Source organism: Mandrillus leucophaeus, unplaced genomic scaffold, assembly GCF_000951045.1.
Source record: "Mandrillus leucophaeus isolate KB7577 unplaced genomic scaffold, Mleu.le_1.0 Scaffold1304, whole genome shotgun sequence".
NCBI classification, from domain to species: Eukaryota; Metazoa; Chordata; class Mammalia; order Primates; family Cercopithecidae; genus Mandrillus; species Mandrillus leucophaeus.
Window position 1 is genome coordinate 473,249 of NW_012101260.1, and position 26,955 is coordinate 500,203.

A 26,955-nucleotide genomic window follows, 5' to 3' on the forward strand; every position below is an offset into this window, starting at 1 on the left:
TCCCATTACTGGGTATATACCCAAAGGATTATAAATCATGCTATTATAAAGACACATGCATACGTATGTTTATTGTGGCACTATTCACAATAGCAAAGACTTGTAACCAAGCCAAATGTTCATCAATGATAGACTGGATTAAAAAAAACTGTGACACATATACACAATGGAATACTATGCAGCCATAAAAAAAGGATGAGTTCATGTCCTCTGTAGGGACATGGATGAAGCTGGAAACCTCATTCTCCGTAAGCTATCACAAGGACAAAAAGCCAAACACTGCATGTTCTCACTCATAGGTGAGAATTGAACAATGAAAACACTTGGACACAGGAAGGGGAACATCACACACTGGGGCCTGTCATGGGGTGGGGGGAGGGAGGACGGATAGCATTAGGAGATATGCCTAATGTAAATTACGAGTTAATAAGTGCAGCACTACATGGCACATGTATACATATGTAACAAACCTGCACGTTATGCACATGTACCTTAGAACTTAAAGTATAATAATAATAAATATATATATATATATATATTAAAAAATTATGACTTCTGCCCCTGTGACCGAATTTATCACCTAAGAACTTTGAGAGAGAGAGAGAAATCTTAGGAAAAGACTTCTTTGTATGTAGGGGTTATAGCTGTACCTAATTTCCAGCTTAAGGAAATGTATTGTGGGAATTCCCTGACAGAGAAAGCAGATCTCCCCCAACCCCACCAAGAAAAAAAATGCAGTTATAGATTCTGATTATTCTGGAGAAAAACTCTTGATGATTTAGAGTTAAATTTGGCTTTTGTGGCCGGGCGCGGTGGCTCAAGCCTGTAATCCCAGCACTTTGGGAGGCCGAGATGGGCGGATCACGAGGTCAGGAGATCGAGACCATCCTGGCTAACACGGTGAAACCCCGTCTCTACTAAAAAAAAAAAAAAAAAAAAAAACTAGCCGGGCGAGGTGGCGGGCGCCTGTAGTCCCAGCTACTCGGGAGGCTGAGGCAGGAGAATGGCGTAAACCCGGGAGGCGGAGCTTGCAGTGAGCTGAGATCCAGCCACTGCACTCCAGCCTGGGCGACAGAGCAAGACTCCGTCTCAAAAAAAAAAAAAAAAAAAAAAAAAAATTTGGCTTTTCTATATTCAGAAAAACAGTTTGATTTTTCCAGTGGTTTTACCCTAAGTTACTCATTTATTTATTTGGACTTTTTGCTGTGTCAGGGCAAGAGTGTGCTAATACTTGTCAGAGTGCTATCTATTTGAAATACAATGTGTGTTCCATGTGCAATATTAAATTCTCTAATATCACATTTACAAAAGGTAAAAATAATTTTAATAATGTATTTATTTAAATAATATATTCAAAATATTATTATTTCAACATGTGTCACTAGCCACAAGTTAAGTACTTAATAGCTACATCTGTCTGGTGGCTACAAAACTGGATGGGACAACATCGTATTTTGGAGTGATAGTCCCCTCCTAGTTCACACTACATACAGATATATGCATACAGCAAACACTTAACAGAATATTGAATTCTGTACCATCCTGGTAATTTTTAAGCAACCTTTATGTTAATTACTAATTTTTCTAGAGGAAATAGGCTTCAGCTATCTTTCAACAAATTGTGAAATCACCTATTTATGAAGAAATGTCGTCTAGTGACAATAGTACTGTGTCCAAGGTCAAAGGGACAAATGTTTGTATGAGATTCTGACATAACTCTGGACATCTTGTCTCTAAACTGCTGGAGCAGCCAACACTGTCCAACTCATATTTTATAATGTGAGGAAATAATACATCTCTTTTGGATAAGTTGGCTTCTGAGTAATTCTGATCTATCCCCTTGTGAAATGTAATATTGATCTCTTTTAACCGATATTGTGCGAAAAACTGGGAGATTATTGAGCCCTCCTTCTGGAAAAGAAAAAGAAATTTACATATACAAACTAGAAGAAAAGTTTACTAAGATCTAATAAGAAGATTTCTTTTCATAAAAGGAATGGACAGGCATATTTTTATGTTTGGTTAAGTGATCCAACCAAGACATAGGAATCATGAGTAAAGTAATATTATTCTGTATAAAATTTGCATTGTTTTGTAATATTTCATGTATTTTTTATATTTCTATCATTTGTTTCTGTTCATTTTTAATAATATTTTAAAGTAAATGTCTTGCTAAAGTGTATGATAAAAGCCTGAGTTCTGGGAATACAATAAGTTATAAGTGTGTAAGGAAACCAAACCTTCTAAGCATCAATTTTTTCATAGATTAAACAGTGACAGATGCTTTTTCTTCTCATTTCAGAAAATTCTGCCAATGTGAAGACATCCAGGGTCCTGGGATATTCCTGGTCTGAGGGTATGTTTTCCTGTTTAAAGGTCTGGAGAACTTCCAACTTAACAGTCATCTCCTAATGACTTTTATGTGTCTGTGTGTAGAACAGGTGTTTTCCAGTAAAATTAGAAATTAGAGAGAAATTCTATCTTATATCCAGTAGTAGAATTAGTATAAAAATACTATTTTATTACAAAATAATAAATATTATAGTACAATCTGCTTCCAAAGAGAGTTTCTATTAGCCTGGCAGGGCAACAAGAAGTAATGTGGAAATCAGGAGTTTAGATAAAAATTTCAATTTGAGTCTTATCTGTTATCTAATGAAACAGGAATCTCTCAGGAATCTGCTCAACAATCTCTTTACATTGACACAAGAAAGGGAGTGGTGGAGTGGTACAGGATCAGAAAAGCAATTTCCCACATCACGTAGGGACTTACATGGTTATCTCTCTGACTAAATCACATCATTGTTATATAGTGTGTGTATGTGTATATATGTGTGTGTGTGTATATATATGTGTACATAAGTGTGTGTGTGTGTGTGTACATACAAGACTTTGTTAAATAACAAACGAATAGCTAGGATTCTTCTTATCCTGCCCTCCAGAATCCAATGCTCTGCTGGAAACCCTCAGAATTACAATCATATCCAAAGACCTGTCCAAGGCCTGTACCCCTTCTAATAGCCCAGCCCACCCAGCTTCCTGGTATGCTGGGCCAGTGTACTCAAAGTGTTCTGGGATTGATCTTTCTGGAGAATCCAAACGCAGACAGAGTGCAGGGAGCCACTGGACCCCTGCTGCAGGGATTTGCAGCTGCCTCCTTCCTGCCACAGCCTCTGCTGATCAGATAGGCTATTTCAGTTTATAATTTAGTGCTCATCATATATGATATCTGGGATTGCTAAAATCATTTTGAAGCCCTTATTGCTATAAATATGATTCCTATTTGCTGCATTATCTCTGATTTTTTAAAACGAATATTTTCCCCCTGCCATTCCAGGTTTGAGGAAAAGGAAAATACTTGCAAAAGACCAGTTTAAATACTAATAAGAATGCATCCTGGCCTAAAATCTTGGACAACTATACTAGCATGTGGTTTCTGTTGAGGGGAAACTTTCCCCATAGAGAAGGGGAGTTTATTTTGTGTAGTGACGTTTGAACAATTTATGTTGCTTTGTGTTCATGATCATATATGATTATTGGTAAACTGTAGTAGTTCAGGGCTGAAGATTTCAGTTTAAAGTCTATGGTAAATTGAGTTCATCCCTGGGAAACATTAATCTGAGAGTATTTAGGCTCTAATAATTCTGATAATTCAATCTGTGTCAAAGGTTTTGAACTGTTATAAAATTTAAACATTTTATAGTAGTTCCCTGATCATAATTTTGTAACTCACAGAAATGAGTAAGCATTGGAAAATTCTAATTTGTGGTGCCCAAATAATAATTAAGAAAGCACTCTTTATTGCATGCATACACTTCATTTGTTTATTTATCACACATTAATTAGGTATCTGCTATGTGCCAGGATCTCCATTAATTTCTCTTATTAATTGGTGAAGAAACCAGTTACATTCTGGTAGCAGAAACTTGGTGCATATTACTTCTTTTTACTGAAGCGGAAAAGGGTTAAAAGTGGAGCACGTTTATTCTGGAAAACAAAGCGTTTAATTTTAGCTGTATTCATTTTGTGATGCCAGTGAAACACTGGAGCAGAATTGTTGAATATGCCACTAGAGCTAAATGAGTCTGGAGCTCAGATGAGAGAGTTATGAGAGCTAATATCTTGGAAGTTGTTGGCATGTGGTGCCTGACATTACAATGTTTCTAGCTGTAGACAGTCTAGTGAGAAAGTACTGGAATTGTCCACATTTCACAGGTGGTAAGACTGATGACTAGGGAGAATGGAAGGTTAAGAAACTTGCCTGAAGCTGCATAGTTCACATGTGACAGAATCTAACTTTAGGTTTAAGTATCCCCTACTAAAAAATCTCCCCTATTACCTATTTCTGTGCACAGTCTACACACAAGGACACAGATTTTTGGCTAATTGGAAATTTGTTCTCATTCCATAAAAGATAAGGTGGTCTCTAACAGGACGATGACATGTTTACTGAAAATGAGAGTTTAGAAATGAAAGTGTAGGAGGATCACAGATAACACTGCATGGGCCTTGGAGTTGAATATATTCTGGAAAATTTAACATATTTATTGTGTTAGATGCAGCCTTACGTTTTACACTGGTGATCCTTTGGTCCATATTGAGAAGGGTTTGGGTAAACCTTTGATGAGCCACGCGATTCTTTCGCACAGAGTCTACCAAGATCAGGGCCTTGTCTTCAATTTTGGCATCGTAATATTTTTTCTTTTCCTCTTCCTTCAATGTCAGAACATCGTGTTTTGCCAAGTGATTAAAAACACCATGAAGCATATCTTTGCCCAGGTATTCCAACACCTTAAGTATTTCTTTTTTGCGATTGTCTCCTGTCAGGAAGAGAAAGACTCCTTTAACTATGGGCACAGCTTAAAGAGTTCTGCCCTCACCTAAGACATAACTCTGTAATATGGAACTCTTCTGAAAATACATTCTATTTTACCATGTCCCCAACGAATAACACACCCTTATTTTTGCACCTGCAGAGTTCTCTCACCCATCAAATTCATACCAGACTGTGCTTAGCAATTCATTTCCTCTTAAATTTGTTTTTATAGCTTTTCTTCTCCTTTCTGTGGCACTGGGCATAATGCTAACTTCCTGGTCACCTGCTGTTTTCATATTTCTCTTTCTCTTGTTCCCAGTTCATGATGATGATGATTTACCTGAAAGGCACACTCCCAGGACAGTCCATGCTCTTGTCTAGACTGTAAATACTACTAAACTATACAATCTGGCCTCTTTGTTGTAGTTAGTTTCCTTGGGGAAAACACCATACCTTTTAATGTGCATTTTTAGCACACATCCTATACCCACATCTTTGTGCTCATTAACATCTTTGTGCTCAAAACGCTTAAAAGTACTTAGCATGCTTGCTGAATACATGACTTAATGAACAAATGGATGACTGCATCTACAGTCCTAATTTTTTAGGATCTTTTCCTCAATCAAAATTTGAAATTGAAAATAATATGACAACCAATCTAGCATGGTGAATTTATGTGACATCAGGTTAATTACTACACCTTAGCTTAATTTGAAATTTTATTGGAAAATATAGATATCAGTGATAAATTGTTGTGCCTGTCCTTCTACCAATTACTGCCAGTCATTGGTAAAGCAACCAGTTGCATTCTGGTGGGAGAAATTTGATATATATTAGTTTCTTTTCCTAAAATGGAAAGGGGTTAAAGTGGGAACAAATTTGTTTAGAAGAAAAAGTGTTTAATTCTTAGGTAAAAATTAGTTTAATAAAGCCAATGAAACACTGGAGCAGAATTGCTGAAAATGCATCTAGAGCTAAATGGGTCTGGAGCTCAGAGGAGAGTTCTGGATGACAGCTAACATCTTGGGAGTTGCTGGCATGTTGATGCCTACCAGCACAATGTTTCTAACCTTCCACAGTCTTGTGAGAAAGTACTGAAATTGTCCTCATTTCATGGGCAGTAAGACTGATGATTTGGGAGCAAGAGAAGTTAAGATACATGCAGGAAGTGACATAGATTATTAATGACAGAATCTAGGTTTAGGTTTGAGTATGTCTTACTACAAGCCTCTACTATTAATTATTTCCATGCACAGTCTGAACCCAAGGACTCAGCCTTCTAGCCAATTGGAAACTGGATCCCACCCCACAAAAGACAAGGTAGTCCCTGAAAGAAAAATTATAGGTTTAGTGAAAATGATAGTTTCATAAAGGTAGGATGAGGGATCACAGAAGTCACTGCATGGGTCTTAGAATTGAATCGATTCTAAAACATTGGAGATATCCGTTGTAAAATATCCAGTCTTACTTTTTACACTGGTCGACTTTTGATTCGTAGTAGATAGGATCTGCATAGATGTTTGTTCAGCCATGTTGTCCTTTGGCATGTGGTTTGTCACGAGGGGCCCGTCTTCTTTTCCTCTTTCTTTTTTTTTCTTTTGTTTTTTCTTTTCCTCTTTCTTCAATTCGAGAAATCTTTTTTTCACCGAGTTATCTGATGTACTCCGAAGGGCACGTTTGAACAGAGCTTCTAAATTCTTATGGAGGTTTTGTTTGCCGCTGTCTTCTGTCGGGAATATAAAGACTCCTTCAAATATGGGCATAGCTTAAAGAGTTTTGCCCTTGCTTTAGACAAAACTCTGTTATGTGAAACATCCTTGAAAATACCTTCTGTCTTACCATGTCTTCAACAAATACTCACTATTTCTTTGTACCTGTAGCATTCTCTGACCCATCAAATTCCTACCAGACTGTGTTTAACAATTCATTGCCATTTAAATTTGGTTTTTATAGCTTGTCTTTTTCCTTTCTGCGGCATTGGGCCTAAGGCTAATTTCCTGATCATCCACTGTATTCAGATTTCTCTTTCTCTTGCTCAAAGCTCATGATGATCTACCTGAAATGTGTGCATCCAGGACAGTCCATTCTCTTGTCTAGACTGCAAATTATTCCTACTAGACTGTAGGATCTTTCCTTTTCTCTGTATTTAGCTTCCTTGGTGAAATAACTATATCTTTGAATTTGCATTTTTTAACACACAGCTATACCCAATAGTGCTAATTAAGAATTTTCTGCTCAAAATGCTTAAAAGTACTTAATCTGCTTGCTGAATACATAAGTAAGCATCCAACTTAATCATTCAGTGGGTAAATGCATCTGGATACCTAATTCTTTAGCGTCTTTTTTCAAACCAAAATTTAGAACTGAAAATATTTAACAAATATTATGGTAGATTAATATGACACTGAGTTATTGTATTACTCCTTGGCATAATTCAAATTTTTACCAGGAAATATCTATATATATCTATATATATCTACATATATATACTTATATATATGATATATACATATATATCAAAGTAATAAATCATTTATTTCAATACAAGAGATATGATTTAAGCAGATTGTATGTGGAAAAGCCAGATATCTCCTGTCTTCTCAGTTAACTCTATGAAGATTGTTATCTAGTTCATCTAGATATAAGGATAGCTTTCACGCAAAATACATTTTCTAAAGAAAACATGTCAGGACATTGAACAAAATTTTGGCCCAGAAGTACCAGACCCATTTTCCAGGTTATCTTGAGTTCATATGTCAATAATGAACCAACCATTATTAGAAAGACACATGGAAGTTACAAAACAGGAGAAAAAGTTACCTAATAGCATATAATAAATGTAACATCTCCTATGTATTTTTTGTGATTGAAAATGAATTCATATAAAGCAATGACAATCATCATTATCATTATATCATATGAGTAATTATCATGATTATTAATAGTGTCAGTAATTATCATTATTATAATGATTTAATAAATCAATAATTATTATTATTAGAATCAATAAATCAGTAATTATCATTATTAAAGTGATACAATAAATCAGTAATTATCATTATTATTATTATATCACATCAGTAATTATCATTATTATTTACAAATCTCTCTTCTAAGTATTTTACAAATAGTAGTATACTGGACCCTCACAATAAACCAGTAGAATATTTATTATTTTATCAATTTTATAAATCATTTAAATAATAGGTTGCCCTAAATCACATGAATTAGGTTTCAAATCCTATTTTTACACCACATTCCATAGAGTTAACCATGACAGGCTTTCAGTAATAATAGTTAATACATGTTGAACCCCCATGAGGTCAAGTGTTTTACTGAAATTTCACAAAAACCCCATGCAAAATGTATATTAAGCTCTTTTATATGGAAAAGGAAACATATACAGATAAGTTACTTAAGAAATTGAGTGTAATCTTGTGAAAAGAAAACAAAGTATATAGTAACTCCGGAGTAGGAACAGAAGTACAAGTGTTCAGAATCCAGAGCCCCAACTCTTAAGTCATCAAACTACATTACATGACAGTTGATGGAGAGCTTCTTAAGAGAACACAGATAAGATGCTTAAGGAATTCAGAAAAGATGAGAAAATTCCAGGAGGAGAGTTTACAGAGGCTTCTTAGAAGACAAAACAAAAACGTTGGTTTTAAATGCTAGGTAGGTGTCGGAACAGAGAATGTGAAGATTTGCAAAGAGTACGCAGGTTAGTTTATGGAATGTCTACTCTATCTGAGTTCCGAAGTTCTGTTTAACTTATTTGCATGCTTAGTAAACTAATATAGTATTGACTGAATGAATATGTGGAGAAATATGATAAGCAATTAACCTAAAGAGGTTTTCAACACAATAAATGCCACATATAACAAACACACAGCTAACATCATACTCAGTGGTAAAAAGATAAAAGCTTTTCTTCAAAAATTAGAAAGAGGACAAACATACCCACTTTCACCACTTCTATTCCAGAAATCCTAACCAGAAGAATTAGACAACAGAAAGAATTTAAAGACATCAAAATAGGAGAGGAAGAAGTTAATGTGTCCTGTTTATGAATGACATGATCTTACATATATTAAGAAAACCCTAAATGCTCCACCAAAAATCTGTTAGAACTAATACACAAATACAGTAAGGTTGAAGGATACAAAAACAACATGCAAAAATTAGTATCATTTTTATAATAACAACAAACTAAAAAATTGGATAATAAAAATCTCATTGATAATGGCTATAAAAAAATTTCAGGAAATAATAAGGAATAAATGTAACCAAAAAGTTAAAGACGTATATACTCATAACTATAAAACATTGACAGAAGAAACTGAATGAGATTCATAAAAATGGAAAAATACCCTGTGTTCATGAATTGGAAAATATTATTATGTCTATACTACCCAAGAAATCTATGAATTCAATACAATTCCTATTAAACCTCCAATGGCATTTTTTACAGAAATAGGAAAATCAACTTTAAAATTCATATGGAATTATGAAAAAATTCAAATAACCAAAGCATTCTTGAGTAAAGAACAAAACTGGAGGCAGCACACAACCTGATTTTAAAATATACTGCAAAGTTATAATAATCAAACATAGTACTGGCATAAAAACAAACACAGAGAACAGTGGAATAGAACAAAAAGGCCAGAAATAAACCCAGTTATTTGTAGTAAATTTATTTTTGACAAAATTTCAAGAACACACAATAGGCTAAGGACATTTTCTTCGATAAATGATGTTGGGAAAATTAAATATCCAAGAGCAGAAGAATGAAATTGGGCCCTTATCTGTCATCATATACAAAAATCAACTCAATGGATTAAAAACATAAGCCTAATAACTGAAACTATTAAACTACTACACGAAAACATGGGAAAGCTTAATGACATTGGTATAGACAATGATTTTTGGATGTAACACCAAAAACATGGGAAAAGAAAGCAAAATTAAGATATGAGATTACATCAAACTAAAAAGCTTTTGCAAAGCCAAGGAAACAGGAGTGTGAAGAGACAACCAACAGAATAGGAGTAAATATTTGAATCCATATATCTGATAAGATATTAATATTCAAAATATATAAGAAACATAATTCAATAGGAAGAAAATAAATATTACAAAATGAATCAAGGACCAAAATAGACATTTTTCAAAGGAAGATGCATAAACGGACAACAGGTATATACAAAATGCTCAACATCTCTGATCACTAGGGAGATTAATACCACAATGAGATATTGCCTCACACCTGTTAGAGTGATTACAATGGGTATTATATAAAAAGAAAGATAACAAGTGTTGGAAATGATGTAGAAAAAAAGGAACTCTAATATACTGTTGGTGAAAATATAAATTAGTACAGTCATAATGAAAAACAATAGGAAACTCCTCAAAAAGTTAAAAATTAAAATGAATTAAAAATGTTAAAAATGATGTAGCAATCCAAATATTTAGTATATATTTTAAACATTAAGTAAGTATGTTGAAAAGACATATACACTTCCATTGTGACTGCAGCATTATTCACAATAGGCAAGATATAAAATCAACCTAAGTATCTGTAGATGGATGAATGGATGGAGAAAATATCGTAATGCAACAGTATTCAGCTTTAGAGAAATGAAAAAAATCCTGTCATTTGTGACAACATTGATGAACGTGGATAATATTATATTAAATAAAATAAGCCAAGATGGGCACCAAAAAACAAATACTATATGACCTCACTGATGTGTAGACTCTAAAAAAGTTAAACTCATAAAAGCAGAAGGTAGAATGGTGGTGATTAGGAGAAGACAGGAAGTTTGGGGAGATGTTGATCAAAGGAAACAACATTTCAATTAGATAAGAGAAATAAGTTTAAGAAATCTATTGCACCACACAGTGACTATAGTTAGTGATGTATTCTTGAAAATTGTTTGACAGTGTAAATTTTAAGTGCTGTGATCACAAAAAAAGATAAGCATGTGAGGTAATGCATATGTTATTTAGCCCTTTAGGGATTCTACAATATATATTTCAAACATCATTTTGTACATAAGTATATAAAATATTTATTTTCCAATTAAATAAATAAAATAATTTTTATAAAAAACAATTCAAGACATTTGACTTGAGATCTTCTTTTCATAATCTATAAATTCTCATAGCATCAATTATAAGTTTAAAATAATAAATAAATTACTTAAATTTACAGATCAGCCCAGATGTGGATCCTATATGGAAACCCATATGTCCAACAATGAGACTTCACTTAAAATTATCCCACAACCTCATTCAATTGAACTTTTAAAATTGAACTGCTAATTTTCTTCTATTTCCATCCTTCATTTTCTCCTCCATACAGTAAAAAATAATACCTAACTTCCAAGTGCAGGAAGGCAGCAAAATGTTATGATATTAAACTTCTTCTGCCTTCTTTGTGTCTTATTCCCCAACTCAATTCACACTGCACTGATTTTATTTACTAAACATTTTCAGAATCTGACCACTACTCTTAATTCTAATTGTACATTACTTCTATTCAGGCCAACACCCTTTCTTTCTTAATTACACCAAGAACCTTACACATCTTCTTTTTCTCCCTACTATTCTATTATTCACAATGAAGAGTGTTCCAATATCTAGATTTGGCCAGGAAACCCCTCAACTTATTCTAACCTAGGCCTTCTCGTTCAGCCTCATCTTCTGATACTCTCCCCACCTTGCTCATTACAATTAAAATATTCTGCTCTTCATTTAACATCTGGTCCAGTCTCCTACCTTCTCCTTGCTGCCTATTCTCCTATGCTTTCTGTTTATTCTCCAAGTGTAAGATGGGATGACATTTTTTTTTTTTCAGGCAACCTTCTGATTCTCTGAGGGGAGACAATGTCAGAGGTACATGTCCCTAGGGCACTTTGTTTCTCTTTAGGGTAGCATACTTTTTACCTTTAATTGTGATTTCCAGCCTAATTCTCAGCATCCACCATTAGATTTTATGCTCTGTGAGGGCAGGTGGCCATAAACTAGGCCTGCACTACTTCTGGCATTCAAGGGAAGTCTAATAATTATCGACTGAATCACTAGTTGAGTGAATGTAGAAACAAATGAATACATTTTAGGTATGGCCCAACTCTTGAAGAATATTTAATAAAAGGTAAGTAAGTTTGATTTTATTTAATAGACAATAAGCACACACTGGAAGTTTCAAGCAGAAGAAAGGCATATTCATTCTGGAAAATTTAGTGAGCAGAAGTTTGTGAAAAATACTCTGCTAGTGGTGAGGGTACCATTTTGAGGAAATATTCTTACATTTTCAAGCTTACAGTCAAGTGGAAAGATAGATATGCAAATAAGTAAAATAAAAAACATTATAAGGATTTAAATAATAAGCAGATGCCCCCCAAAAAGCATGAGCACACTGTGTCTCAGGTAGAAGATAGTTGTCCAGAGAAGGGAGGGCTTGGCACAGACACCCAAAAGACTAGGAGGAATTTGCCCCTTGGACAAGTGAAGGGTGGTCTCCTAATAGAGAGCAGTGTGGGAAGAAACAAAGATTTTAGGGTGTCTAAAGTAATCAAGAAGCTGGGAGAACTGGGCTTTAGAAAGTATTGAAGTGTGCAGCCAGGACTGAAGTGGGCGTGATCAGAGATAGGGCCCCCATCTGAAGATGTTTCTTCGCAGAAAATTGACAGAACGTTAGAGTGTCGAGTTTAAGAGTCAGGCCAGCCTAGAGTCACTCTTCTCGAGAGACATTAGACCAAAAGAAAATTTTGTAGTCCTTTTCTAGACATCTTCCTCAACTATAAAATGGCAATAATAGCACAGACTTAACTGACTGGTTTTAAATATTCAGTCAGAGAGAGTGCATGAGATACCTATCACACAGGATTATTTTTAAAAAACAGTTTTTATTGTTTATTTTTTGTTATTTTAATAATCACTGAATTGAAGTTGCAGTGATAATAAAAACGAATGGAATAATTTAGAGGCCAAATTCTTCGAGATCAGTTTTGGTCCTAGGCAAAGTGATGTGATGTTCTTACACATTTTACATAGGGTACTGTTTTTCACTAGTTTTAGTTAACAAAGACCAACTGCACATGGTTATTTATAATTATTGACCCACTTAACTCGTTTTTGATTAGCACCCTTCAATTTCTCCTATCTATTATCTAATGATTCTCCTGACTCCAGGCTATGACCAGTAAAGTCAGCCTGCCTGGCCAAAGAGGTAGCCATGGCTATGAATTTGACTTACTCCTCCCTGGCCAACTGCTTTTTAGTATCATAAAATACACAAAAAAATTTTAAAAGCGAGCAATTCCTGCATTTTAGGAGTTTCAGTTAAATGTTGTGAGGTGAGACGTAAACCTTGGAGATAATTAAGCTACGGGAGAATCAAAGGAAGAAAGAAACTCAATAGCAAGGAAGTACAAGTGAAGTAAAATACAGTCAATATTTGCTTTTTTTTCTTATGAACTTGAAAATCGTGCCTCAGTGATTAATGGAAAAATGAAAAAGTATATTTTGAAAGACAGAAACACCTATCTGAAAGCTTAGATATTTTTAAAAAGGCAACAGGGAGTCAATGTATGCTGCTGAGTAAGAAAATTACATTAATAGATCCCTAGCATATGAGAGGTGAGATTTAACTGACACCAACTGTGCTAATAATGCTAACCTGCAGAAGAACCTATGCCAGGCTAGCTTCATAAGAATTGTCGGCAGATCTTTAAAGGTTAATAAATGTCTATAGACTGTAAAGATTGAGCTATTCAGGGTTGGGAAGGCGGTAGTAATCTGATTTTTAAATGTGACTACAGATTATTCATATATGTTATAAGGTTTAGAAAACACTGATCTATTCCAGTTTCTTCCTTTTTCCAATGAGGAGAATGAAGCCAAAGAAGCATTATGACCTGCTGGAATAGCAGCTGCTTAAGTAGCCTAAGACTCCAACTCATAGGCTTTTTCAGCTTCTGTGTGTAAGACAGTTGGCCTGAAATTAGTGTACAGTATGGACTGAAGGGTTAAGTTTCTGGGAGTGGGAAGCCAGTTAAAAGTCTATGATAGCAACCTAAGAAATATTACATTATAATAGTTAGTACCAGAAGTACACAGAAAGGTGGAAAAAATGCAATCACTGTAAACAGACCAATAACGTAATTCAAGATAAGAGATGACAACACGTTGAGAACACAGAGGCTCTCAGATCTGATTATAGGGAGAAGGTTCCTAGTCTGGAGGATTAATTTGGAATCAAAAGGAAGCAGAGAAGATTTCAGAGTGCATTTAGAAATTTCTGGAGTTTTCTCACACAAATAACTTACTCTGTCTTCCCTTACCCTCTCTTTGATTAACAGAAGCTGAAGGAAAGGAATTAGCTTTTTTCTGGCTTGAAAACATCTAGAGAACATATTCTTCTTCAGTGTCTCTAACACAGGGTCTCATGATTCAAACTACATACCACCAATAAGAGAAAGATTCAGTATGCACACTATTGTTGATTTTCCTTTTGCTATTTCTGCCTGTCACACAGCAATAAATCAAGGTTTTTCTAAGACCTGAGTCCCCAGCTGCTAGTCAGAAAAGGACTCCAGACTCACCAGCCATAGCTAACAGCCTCTGTCTCTTCGTGCAGCACTGGAAAGTGGCTCGGACTCAGAATTAAAAGACACCAGGTATTTCCTTATTGCAGGGAGTGGGAACATGTGATCACAGATTACAAAGCTGCTTCTGGGAACTTCTAGTTTCATTACTGGGAAGTGCCCTGTAGTCAGCAAATTGGCTTTCTAGTCTTGAACTCTAGATTCTCCCCTGGGGAAAAAAGTTCAAATAACAAAACATTGTTCTGTGGGTTGAAACTTCAGCCTGGTTTTCTTTTTCCTTTTCTTTCCATAGCCCCACATCTTCTATTCATCCTTCTCTTCTGATCTGTCAGTTTTTCTACCTCTACTCATCTAAAAACACATGTCTTGAATGAGTAAAATCTAACTAGTTTCCTTGCATCTTCCGATAAGAATTAACCAAATATTTTGTATGGCTTGGGTTTCTTTATTTTTCATTTCAATTTTTATTTGCGTTTCAGAGGTACATATGCAGATTTGTTACAAGAGTATATTATGTGATGCAGAGGTTTGTGGTACAATTTAACCTATCACCTAGGTAGTGAGAATAGCACCCAGTATATAGTTTTTCAGTTCTTGCCCTCTTCCTTTACTCCTCCCTCTAGTAGCTCCCCGTGCCTGTTATTCCCATCTTTATGTCCATGTGTACACAGTATTTAGCTAGAACTTACAAGTGAGATTATGTGATATTTGGTTTTCTGTTTCTGCATTAATTTGCTTAGAATAATGGCCTCCAGTTGCATCCATGTTGCTGCAAAGGGCAGGATTTCATTTTTATGGCTGTGTAATATTCCATAGTAAGTGTGTACCACATTTTTAAAATCCAGTCCACCATCGATGGGCACCTGGGTTGATTCTATTATTTTGGCTGTGGTGAATAGTGCTGTGGCAAACATTTAAAGCACATGTCTTTTTGATAGAACAATATATTTTCCCTTGAAGATTCAGTCAGTAATGGGATGCTTGGACAAATGATACTTCTTTTTTTCGTTCTGTGGTAAATCTCCAAACTGCTTTTCACAAAGATGGATGTATCACGTTACTGGACTTCAAGTTATGCTAGAAGTCTGCAGTAACCACAACAGGAAGGTACTGGTACAAAATACAGACACATAGCCCAAGGGAACAGAATAGAGAACCCCAAAATAAAGCCACACACCTACAACCAACTGACACTCAACAAAATCAACAACAACAACAAAAAAGAAAGAAGGAAAGGATTGTTTATTCAATACATGTATTTCTTGCTTAAACTGTGCTGAGGAATCATGATGGAGTCTTCTCCTCCCCATCTCCCTGTCTTACCCTTTGATTAGAGATAGTTCTGAAGGAATCCTCTTAACTATTTCCTGGAATGCTGTTCTTCAACTGACTAAAACTGCTTTAACAGTTAATTTTTACTTAAGGTGGTAATTCACTTCTGCTTTTTGATATTCTCTGAGCAAAGACTGATACAGATGTAGTCTCAGGTTGTAGTAGAATATGCATGATAGTACAGAAGAAATATGCCCAGAAAAACAGTTAATAAAGGGCAAAAAAGAAGAGAGAGAGAGAGAGAGAGAGAGACTGTAATGTGTTCAACTATGAAGGTTTTAAAAAAGTCAGAAATTAACTCTCATTTAATATGTTTAATACTAGAAAAAACTCATATTTGCAAGTAAAGGGGTAGTTCTTTGAATCATCCCTAAATTTTAACATCACTGAGTGAATGATTTCACCCCAAACTCATTTTCTCTGCACCATACCAGGACTTCATTGTGCACACCATGCATCCTAGATTTTCTTCAGGGTGTCATGAGCCATTTGCCAAGTGCTTCATTTTGGATGGCCGTCTTACCTTTTCAAGGAGTCTGTGAACTACTGAGGGTCTAGGGTTGATTTCTTTGTCTTAAATACTTTTGCAAAGCGTAGAAACATGCAAGTTCTGTTCATGGATTGGTCAGTAGTAAACTGTGGGATTTAGGAAAAGTTTCTTATCACACTACACTGTCACTGTCAAAACTAGCTGTCTTCCCCCATCTCTCCTGCTGAACTCTAAATTACTTGAAGTCAGACACCTGCTGTAACTTACATCGCATCCCCAAAGCAGAAAGCCCAGCAAATTATTTTACTATTTTTAAAAATGGCACAAAATAAATTTTTGTTCAAGAAAGTAATTAATAACATTACTATGTTTGTAAGTCTGATTTTCCTTTTTTTTAATTTTTATATTTTATTTTACTTTAAGTTCTGGGAAAGAAAAGTGCCAATAGCCAGTTCGGGTCTGACAGATTAAGTCAAAAACTCTAAATTCCTTAGTCGCTCTAAGTTCCAATCCCTGTTTCTTCAGTATGGGAGAAAACTGAGGACAAGTTTTCATTTTTCTAACAGATTTATTAGCTCAAAAAAAGTTTATGATTCAGCAGACATAATTCCAAAAACCTTTACAGAAGGATCTCTTCACTTCCTATGAGAAAAAGAAATTTAAAAAAAGTAAACATAGGAAAACATTTTGTTAAAGACATGCAAGTTATAAAGTTATACCACCAATGGGAACATACACAATTTTAAAAGGAAAGACCACATGCTATGTTTAAATATACCCTGCTGAGGTGAAGGAGAGAAACATCTAAAAGTGAGGGTTCATAGTCTTACAGCCACTTGTGGACCAAAGTCAGCTGAATCTCAGAAGGGGTCTAAATGAAAAACTTTGGGAGAAGAGGAACGTGCTCTGCACTGACCAGAAGAAAGGCATTACTTCAGTATTTTCTGTATATCATATTATGGCTTGATTATCCCTTATCTGAAATGCATGCTACCAGAAATATTTCAAATTTCAGATATTTTTGTATATTGGAATTCAGCAGTATACTTATTGGTTTAGCATCCCCAATCCAAAAACCTATAATTTGAAATGTTTCAATAAACATTCCTTTGAATATCATGCAGGCGCTCACACAGTGTTGGATTTTAGAGCATTTCAAAATTCAAATTTTTGGATTAATGATTCTGAGCCTGTAGACCTAGAATTGTTGACTAAAACGGACTGTCAGTACCCTTTCCTCAGCCTTCCCACACTCCCGACCATACACATGTACCTGCCCACAGACATTCGTACAATTTCCTTATTTTAATGTCCTGGGAAGAGGTAGAAACATCTTGTCAAAGTCACTCTTTCAGTGGTGGGCATCTGCACTCTACCACCTGGCTGCTCAAATGAAAGTCGAACCTAAAAGAGTAAGGAAAGTCTGTAGCCCGTTTTGGTTTTTTTTTTTTTTTTTTTTTTTTTTTTTTTTTTTTTTCAAGAGCTTCTTGAGTTGCGCCAAAGAACTACAACAAATATAGCAAAATAAGTGACAAAAACAAAAAGTACTTCCATCTGCAACAAGTATAGCCATATATGTATGTAAGCATTGAATGACCCTCCTCAGGGCATTTTAAGTCTGCTGCTGGATCTAATAGCCATGAGAGACACAGGTAATTAGAGTCCACTCATTTGTCTCTGAAGGGCAGGAGCGGGTGAAACTAAATGATTGTTTTCTCAAGGCCGTGGGTGTCATTACAGGTTGGATCTGGCTCCCAGGTTTGTCCACGCTCTAAAGAACTCCAAAACTCTTTTGGAAAAAAAGGGTATTATTGGAAGATAAACACGTCTGGATCTGCTTTCTATGCTTCCAATTGCAATAGTCAAGCATTCAGGGAAGTAGAGTGAAAATAGCATCGTCTAGAGCCCTACCTTGCGGAAAATTTCCTCCACATCACAGGAACAAGCATATTCTTGTATATGTTCAATGAGTCTTATAATAAAAACAGAGCCCTTTGTGGGATGTCTCCAAGAAACGTTATCTGTTGATAAAGCACATTTCAAATCTCAAGACTAGCTCTTGCCTGAAGAAAGAGAAGAAACCCTAATATTTCTACTCCAGCTGAGTGATGTTTGAAATCATAAATTTAGTAGCAAATAAGGAAAAGGCAGAATGCGGTAGAGGGGAGTGATTGGGATTTGGAAACAAAATATCTAAATGTACATTTCCAAAGTGGTATTACTGACTGTGATTTAAGTTAATTATGCATTCTGATATTTAATAGACTCAGCTGTACAGAGGATGGTAATAATTCCATACACAAGTGGTATCTGAGGTCACACAAGTGTTTGAGATAACCCAGGATATGCAATACTCAGTCTACAGGTAATTATATTAACAAATCTCAATTTATATACTTCATAAAAAATTAATCAAAATTAAATAACATTGACAGTAAGATATTTACACACAAAAAGTTAACTATAAAAATCATAAAACAGAACAAAAGTAGAAATCTAGAAGGAGTAGATAAGGAAATGAGTGTATTATATTGGAGGGAAAAAGTTCTTATGAAGAAGAGAAATATTAAAGAAAAGCAATATTAATTTACTGCATAGTAGACACAGAAGTAATGAAGGTATAAAATTATACAAAGGAAGGCATAAGAGAAAAGCAGCAGCAATAACTGTATATAATGACAGACACATTCTTTAATGACACATTTTAGCCAGTTATAATGGTCATAAAGTATATATTGATAATAAAATTCTATTTAGAAACACAGTCATCTCAGCTAAATGAAGGCTTTAACTGAGACTTGTTCTAGTAAAAGGAAGTAAGTGAAAGATACGGTGGAGACAGATGTCTCTGCAAATGTTTTGTGAAATTAAGGAAGTAGATAATTATTGTTCTTCAGGAGATCACTATGATGTGGTTGGGATTGGCACAGCAGAATGTGGAGATAGGTTTAACATGGAAGTTATAGATAACTAAATTGGAGTTTCTGACAGTCATCTGGAAGGGAGGAGTAAGGCAAGTGAAAGAAAAGAAGGACACATAAATCAGCCAGATTGATGACAAGAAGCCAGGGGCCTGCAAAGAGCTACTTAGAGAGTGGTGAATGTCATGTGGAAGGCTGGGATCAAAAGATACTAAGTAACAGTTCTGTCTAATGTTAAACTCTACTATATGTACTCAGGCTGAAAATGTATGGTGTTTTTGGGTGCTGTCATTGTTTCTGATCATTAGGAAAAAAATTATTGAGTTCTACATCAGGGCATGTTCAACACAATACAGAACCAAACCTCTTCTGAAAGAAGATATCTCATTTTAGAAAATATTTTAGAAAACTTAACTATTTGAGCAGAGGCAGGGCCTTTGGGCTAGAGGTGACCAGGTGAATGCGAGTCCTTTCAGGAAACTGTCAAACATGGTGAATGAAAGGATTTAAATAATTTTTATCTAAATCTCGCTTAGAAAAGTAACTGAATTAAGTTATCAAATAAATACATTTTAAATAATAGCAATTCTTTAATGTGTGCTTTATTTTGTGTCATTTCCAATATTTCAAACATATTAATTTATTAAATCCTTAGAAAAATAGTATTTATATTCACGTATTAGTGAGCAATTCAAGGAAAGCCCGAGGAACTAGTGGAGTTGTTTTACAAAGTACTAAATGTCTGGGTCAGTCAATAATAGCAAGATTCTTACTCCAAAGCATACATTTAGAAAAATTCAAATATATTCTGTCTTGTATGCTTCATGCTTCCAGGTAAAACCCACTTAAATTTAGAGCCCTAAAGTGCCTTGCTTGCTCTTCTACTTTTCGGAACCTTGCTACTACTCTTCTCCTATAAGTATTTGATGTCTGGGCAAATGGGATGAATGAACGATCTCAACATGGTGGAGTTTTCTACGGAGAGGCAGATTCGGATGTACTACAGCACATACTGTCTTCCATTTAATTCTCTGTTATCACTCAAATTGCCAAAAATATTTTGAAACATAGATGACTTCTCTAACTAGTAATGCATTGAATAGATATGTAAAATTGATCTCTTGGATAAAGGTAATTGTGTGTATAATTTGGAACAAAGCTTGAGTTGGTCTTGAGTTGTTAATCATCACCTCTAGTGGGTGACTGTCACTTTTTGTATTGATAGCCCCAACAAAGATGTCCTGCGTAGAAACCTGTTACCTGGTGTGGAAGAGCAGAAAGCAATAAAATCCTTCTCTATGTGGGCTTTCTTAACAGCATCATCCTCAAACTCTTCTGTAGTTGGTAAAGATACATTTCTAGAAACTCCTGCTGAATCTTTTAACCACACCACACCATGGTTCTCTGGAAAGACACAATTTGATTTGTTACTACCTATCAATGGCTGAGAAGATGATGTTTCCCTCCTAGCCTCTGTTCAATGATATTTATTAATGTGTTTGCTCTATCATTAATTTACATGCAAATACACACATACATTTCAGTTACAATCTTTTCAACAATATTTATCTTTTCTAACCATCAAACAAATTGTAAAAATTTCCACACATCAAAGTCTCAAGCTTGAATATAGAACAAATATCTACTAACCAGCCATTCAATTCACAGAAGCTGCAATCTGGAATACTGACAGTACGTGTTATTTGACATTAAAAGACAAACAAAAAGAAACCAAAAATTCCTGGATGCATACAGAGTAAGATAGTATTTGAATGTCTGGTGTTCTCAAAGGCATCAGCACTCACCACCACGGCAGGCCTGGATGATGATCACCTTCGGTTTGTCCTTCAAACTTGGGCAGTTCCTGGTATTCAACATTTCAAAGATTGCATTGAGTTGTAATACATCTGGGACTTGCTCAGAGTATTTCTTCCCACAAATGCCTTCCCGAATACCATGAGACATGAACACCAGGAAGGTGCTGTCAGATGTCTTGTGCTCTGGGCGGTGAGCAAATGCCGCCAGCTCTGTAGTCATTTCCTGAAAGAGACCATATCACTGATTTTCAACTATGTAATTAACTATCATGGTACCTTGGAAAGCCAATAAATAAATACTTAAGCAGTTTCTTAAGGGATTCCATGACAAACAATGGGGTGCCAAAAAAAATTTTAGTCTTAATTTCAAGAAAGGTGAAGGAAAGTGTTATAGGAAGTCATCCAGAGAGTTATCTTGTAGAGAGGCAGTAGCATTACTGAGTCAATAAAACATTTCCCAATTCAGTTATACCAGGCTTGTGCTGAATGACTTTTATGTTACAAGGGACCATGTAGTATCCAGCACTCTCTCAAGGCAAGTTTGTATTTTACATTATCAAGAGATTACATTTCTTGGTCTTATAACCAAGTTTTCTAATATTATTTAGTTATACGAAGGGCATGACCATTGTTTCTGTTGTATAATAGAACTTACCGAAGCTGTGAGATTTTTTCTCACATGTACGTTGTACCCCAGATTTTGTAGCAGCATTGTCATGCCTGTGATGTCAACCTCAGCTCCAGTTCTTCTAGGAAGAGTGTCAAATTCTTCATTGCAGATAATGAGAGCAAGACGTGTGCGGCCTGACTTGACCATTATTGGATAAATCTGTAGGAAATGTAATTTGAATGAACAGCCTTGTTCTCTCCAATTAAATATTTCCATTGTTGGTTTATGACAGCTTCCCCTTCCTTAGTCCTATCAAAATACCAAACCCCATGAACCATACATTGAAAAGGGGGAACAGAATTGAATGCTGCTTCAGGAGTATGCATGAACATTGCAAATGCCCAGATGGCAGCTGAGCTGCTGACTTCATTGTTCTTGATAGGTAGGATTTTGAAAGATGCACGAGCTTTGAAGCAAAAATACTGAATTCTAAAGGTGATTGTTCCAATTTCTGATTGTTTTTCTTTGAGAAAAATATTTAACAATACCATGTCTTAGCTTCTTGATCTCTAAAATGGGTTATGTTTAAGGTAAAAGATTATGTATTATCATGTGCAAAATGCTTAGAACAATGCCCACTCATAAAAAGCATTCAATAGCTGCCATCGCTGATGTGATTTACCCAGGAAGTGGATCCAATTTGGATCTCTTTCTATAAACCTTGGATTCTAGGATATAGAAATCCTTTATGTAAGAAGATCAGAAGTATGATTCTCCAGAACTGCTCAATGAAGTTGACTCTAAGAATAAGCCACTGCATTTCAGAACTGCCTCAAGTGTATCTTTCACCCCACTCTATCCTTGTGTTCTGAGCATGGCACCTCTGCCGGCTTTTCTTTCCATATCCTTTGAGCTTCTTCTTGGGAGCAAAGCTTGACATTCCCTTTTGAGCCTGAGGATGTGGGCATAGCTGGGTTGTCCTGCATTGCCAGAGAAGCTGCAAGAGACAAAGAACATCATGAACAGTGGCATCCCTGTTTGTTCTGCTTTGTGTTTCTTACAGCCTCACCTATGGATGAAGCCAACAGAAGAGGAAATGCACTCTGAGGAGGACAATCCTGAGCTACATCATTAACACAGCTGAGTGAGTTTGCTCCTAATGGAGCACATTTCAAGCCAGAGATTTCCGGGTATGCATTACAAGTATCTTCTTTCATATTTCGGGATCAGCCTTTCTACAAACATTTTAGATACTAACATAGAAAGGGAAAATTTCAAGTCTGTGCCTGATAAAACACTCAGAAAACAAACAACGTGTGAGATAAAATAGTTAGAATATAAACTTTTTTCAAAATATTCAAACCCTAAGATAAAATTTAATGGGAGCAGGTCTTAATTAAATCTACTAAAATATTTTTAAAAATATATGTTTATCTTTTTATTTATTTACTTAATATACATGGTAGTAAGCACAAGGAATATTTTTTAATGAATCTTTATCCTGTCCTTCAGGATCTCTTCCTTCTATGTATACATATGAAATGACATTAATATTGAATATATGAACTAGAATGAAGATACAATGATAAATGTTAAAATCAAAGTACACACTAGATGGATTCATAGCACTAAATATTCATTGCACAGACACATGAGGAAATGTTTTCACAGAGTTTATGTGAGAAAATCCTTGAGGCTTTTATTTCATCACAGGTTCCACACAACCCGACAATGTGATGTCCTTGTTAAAGAAATTAATGTAACCTTTGTTTTAAAATAGAAATAAATTTTCTAGATATGTGGAGGATCTTTTAGAAACTATTAAGGCAAAAAATAATATTTAATTCTAAAAACAAATTTGAAAAACGATTATACAATCAGTTAAACAAAGGCAGCATGAAATGTGTTGATGTGGAAAAGAACTAATTAGACATTTTGGAGAAAATTATAGAATAATCTTTGTTGGATAAAATGTTGGATTCCTTCATAAAGAAGTGTGAAAACAATAGAAAAAACTAAATGTAAGTAGTTATAGGTTATTTTTGAGCTATTTTTTCATAGTAAAGAATACAGTATTTATTTATACATTGAATATCCCATGCTGTGAAATGTTTAAGAAAATATTCATGATATCCTACCTTAATAAATTCAGTAGAGTAATATCTGAACTTGATAAATAATTTGCATTCCTAACCTCTAAATTGCTTTCAAATGTAAGTTTCTTTTTTTTTTTAAGAGTGCACTAAGGGAATAGCAGTTTTTTAACAAAATAATAGAAGTAGAAATAGAGAGACGGTTCCAAATTTGAGAAAAGCCTGTATAAAACTTGGCCATGGCTTGAATATTAGAGGTGCATGAGAAGAAAGGGTCCCATATGAGTTTCAAGTTCCTGCTTTGAACAACTGGTGATGGTGGCACCAATAATCAAGTTACACAAAACCGGAAGAGAAGCAGGGTGTGGAAGTACGGCATGTTTAGCTCTGGGAAAGTTTAGAATAAGGTGTCTCTGGGAGATGGTAGTGAATATTTCAGTAGGCTTAAATAATGAAGTTTGGTACTTATTTGGGTAATCAGGATTTGAGACACAGATTCAGAATTTTTAATATAAACAAGGATAGTGAAGCACTGGGAACAGTTTCTACAAAAGCAGAGTAGATTACAAAAAGAAAACTGTATGACCTATCTATGAGAATTCCCAATAGCCCATTTACCCATGGTTCATCCCACAAAATTAATGTCAAGGAAGATGAGGGTCAAAGAATGCTCTTCCTTTAAAAACAGCATTACCTGGAAAGGAAGAAAGTACTCCTTGATCGTCTTGCATATTAAGGGAATTTCCAGATGTTTGATCTATGAAAAGATAAAGGATATTGAATTAGTCACTTATCGTCTCTGGAAAACTATACCCCAATCTGTAAAACACTCCCCACTAAAAATTTCTCCCATAACACTGACTGACTGACATTAAATATTGTTCAAGATGTTCTTTAATTTAGAGAGTGGTGGGAGGTAAAAAAATGAAAGAGGCGTTGATAGAAAAACACGTGTTTATTACATATAGATGAAAACAGAAACATCTGCAATGTCTACTTAGACAGGCATAACCTTTCCCTAACCCTTAGAACGAAAGGCTTTTGCTTTCAAAGAACATCTACCTCTGAAGGTGGCTTTAGGAAGTGCCACACAGACCAGTGACTGGGAATTCACCAGAACTCTCATCCTCACCACGTGGTAGGTCCAAGTGGTCATGAGATTTGGCCAGATCAGTTCCTGAGCCCTGTATTGGGCTTGAGGAGGGTTGCAAGTGGAGAATTTCCAGGCCTCACAGCATGATCCACCCCCTGGTAACAGGCAAACGGGTGATCTTACTCAAAGAAAATACAAGCAGGCAACTGGAGGAATGAGGCCACTAGAAATCTTTACTTTTCTATACGTTCAATGTGTTCTCTGAGTGTATCGCCATCACTAAAATATATTTTATTCTTTTGGGAGGGTAAAATTTTAGAGAAAAGTTATAAAAAGTATTTGATTATAAACCTTAAAGCTTCATGTGGCTTTACAACTACATAAGTGCCTACGGACCCCTTGCACTCAATAAAAGTAAGTCCACAAGTAAATATTTTGCCTTGCCAGGAACACTGGAACCCATAGCATGAAGCTTTTCAGATGGTTCTCATGAGCTTCAGCAAAGGAACTACCACATACTCAGAACAGGAAATGAATAATCAGAAGAGGGCCACTGAGGATGAAGGAAAAGAATCAAAGGAGAGTCAAAGCACATGCAATAGGGACCCTGCTGCAGAAATATGGCCCTGAAGCCAGAGATAAGAAAGTTTTCTTCAAATTAACAGGACTAGTAAAGAAATTAAATGTTAGGCATGAAGACAGGCCCTAGGTGAACTTGAGTGTGAGTCACTAACCCTTACCTGCTGAAAGTCCCAGCGTCCCTGCCAGGTACCTGTCTTCTTCACAAATGTATGTGATGCAAATTTGGGATGCCTGTGCCCCTTTGCGAATAACAGAGTCAATCACAGCTCGGGCCTTATCCATAACTGTAGGATTTTCACGTTTTACTTTCTCCATCTCTTCCTGGTTCAGCACCCTTGTCTGTAATAATTCATCCAGTAAGCCATTTATTGTACCTTCACCCATGGAATGGATAAACAGCTTTCTCTTCTCCTTCAGGACCTTGTCTGTTTGGAGCACAAAGATTTCTCACATCATAAAGACAGCCTCATATTCCTCTCATGTAATCAACAGAAAGTGAGCTCATTTAGATTTCATCAGTGAAATGTCCCCCTCCTCACAGTTGGGTAATCCATCTTCTTACTGTATCGCTGCCCTACTTGTTTCCCTCAGTAGTCTCCATATGTGTGCATGGAGTGGCCTGAAGACTGAGTTTACCATTTCCATATTAGTCCCTGGAAAGTGAAGATCATCCTCTTATGTCCTTTGTTTATTTAACTCTGAATAATAAAGTAATGAAGCAGAAATACCCCATTTCATTTAGGAACCACTGCTGCTAGTACTCCTCCTGTGCCAATTCTGTACCCTCTGTCAGATTTTCGACATATAAGAGTTTAATTAAGATTGCAAAATGACAGCAGCCTCCCCCTAAAGCCTCAGTTCCTTTCTGGGCTTGCCTTTCCTTTCTAAAGGCTGCAAGAATCTTCTAGTTCTTTCTCTCCTCCCTCTCCTCCCTCTCCCCTCTTTTCCTCACTTCTGCTCAAGTAAACTTCCACAGATACGAATTATGGTTTCCAGAAGAACCAGCTCTTTCCACAACTCTTTCTTCCCAGCAACCTGTTGTCAGAAAAGTAAAAGACTCACCAGCCATGGCTTTTCTCCTCTCCCTTCTTGTGTGGCTGAAACTGAAAGTATGCTTCGTCTTCCTTTTTGGCAGGGCCTGTACATGTATTGGGAAACAGTTACTGCACATGCATATGCATGTCTTTATTTTTCTTTCCATTAAAGAATCAGAACTGTAGCCTACATCAGGTAGTGTATCCATGGGAAATTTTCTTCACCAACCCTTGGATAGATCAGGGTAGGAGGGGAATGGAGCTTGGAGAATAAGACAGGATTGAAAAAGTATGTGTACAATTAAATTCACACAATGAAGAGTTTCTCAATCATTAGAAAGCTTGAAAGAGAAAAGTAACACAACCTTTGGAGTATGTGAACCACTGTTCCCCTGACCCCACCTCACAGCTCTTGGGAAAGTTGTGGGTAGTGTATACCCCTGTGAAACATTTTTGCTTTAAGGGAAATAGAAACATTTTTCACCAGAATTAAAGCTTTTCTTATTTAAGGTTCTTTTCACATTGCTTTTTCTTTTCTTTTCTTTTCTTTTCTTTT

At 35.6% G+C, this 26,955-nt stretch overlaps 2 protein-coding genes across 9 annotated transcripts in view; both read right to left on the minus strand.

Moving 5' to 3' along the window:
- Positions 1-14,457, minus strand: part of CASP5 (caspase 5, apoptosis-related cysteine peptidase) — a 26,146-nt gene extending 11,689 nt beyond the window's left edge. The window contains exons 1-3 of one of the 3 annotated variants that reach the window (XM_011972821.1): positions 6,465-6,579; positions 6,285-6,377; positions 4,569-4,820 (exon numbers count right to left, since the gene is read on the minus strand). In XM_011972821.1, coding sequence (XP_011828211.1) covers positions 4,569-4,820; positions 6,285-6,377; positions 6,465-6,579 — 460 coding nt within the window. Of the gene's footprint in view, positions 1-4,568; positions 4,821-6,284; positions 6,378-6,464; positions 6,580-14,424 lie in introns of those variants that run through there. The other 2 variants (XM_011972822.1, XM_011972823.1) reach the window with 2 other exon arrangements.
- A 2,340-nt stretch (positions 14,458-16,797) lies between these two features.
- The window catches only part of CASP1 (caspase 1, apoptosis-related cysteine peptidase), a 19,989-nt gene continuing 9,831 nt past the window's right edge, over positions 16,798-26,955 (minus strand). The window contains exons 1-10 of one of the 6 annotated variants that reach the window (XM_011972825.1): positions 26,428-26,908; positions 25,524-25,790; positions 24,385-24,447; positions 22,479-22,594; positions 21,643-21,816; positions 20,976-21,210; positions 20,431-20,574; positions 18,161-18,270; positions 17,523-17,653; positions 16,798-16,891 (exon numbers count right to left, since the gene is read on the minus strand). In XM_011972825.1, the coding sequence (XP_011828215.1) occupies positions 17,555-17,653; positions 18,161-18,270; positions 20,431-20,574; positions 20,976-21,210; positions 21,643-21,816; positions 22,479-22,594; positions 24,385-24,447; positions 25,524-25,790; positions 26,428-26,608 (1,389 nt within the window). In that variant the 5' untranslated portion in view covers positions 26,609-26,908 and the 3' untranslated portion in view covers positions 16,798-16,891; positions 17,523-17,554. Of the gene's footprint in view, positions 16,892-17,522; positions 17,654-18,160; positions 18,271-20,430; positions 20,575-20,975; positions 21,211-21,642; positions 21,817-22,478; positions 22,595-24,384; positions 24,448-25,523; positions 25,791-26,427; positions 26,909-26,955 lie in introns of those variants that run through there. The other 5 variants (XM_011972826.1, XM_011972827.1, XM_011972828.1 and 2 more) reach the window with 5 other exon arrangements.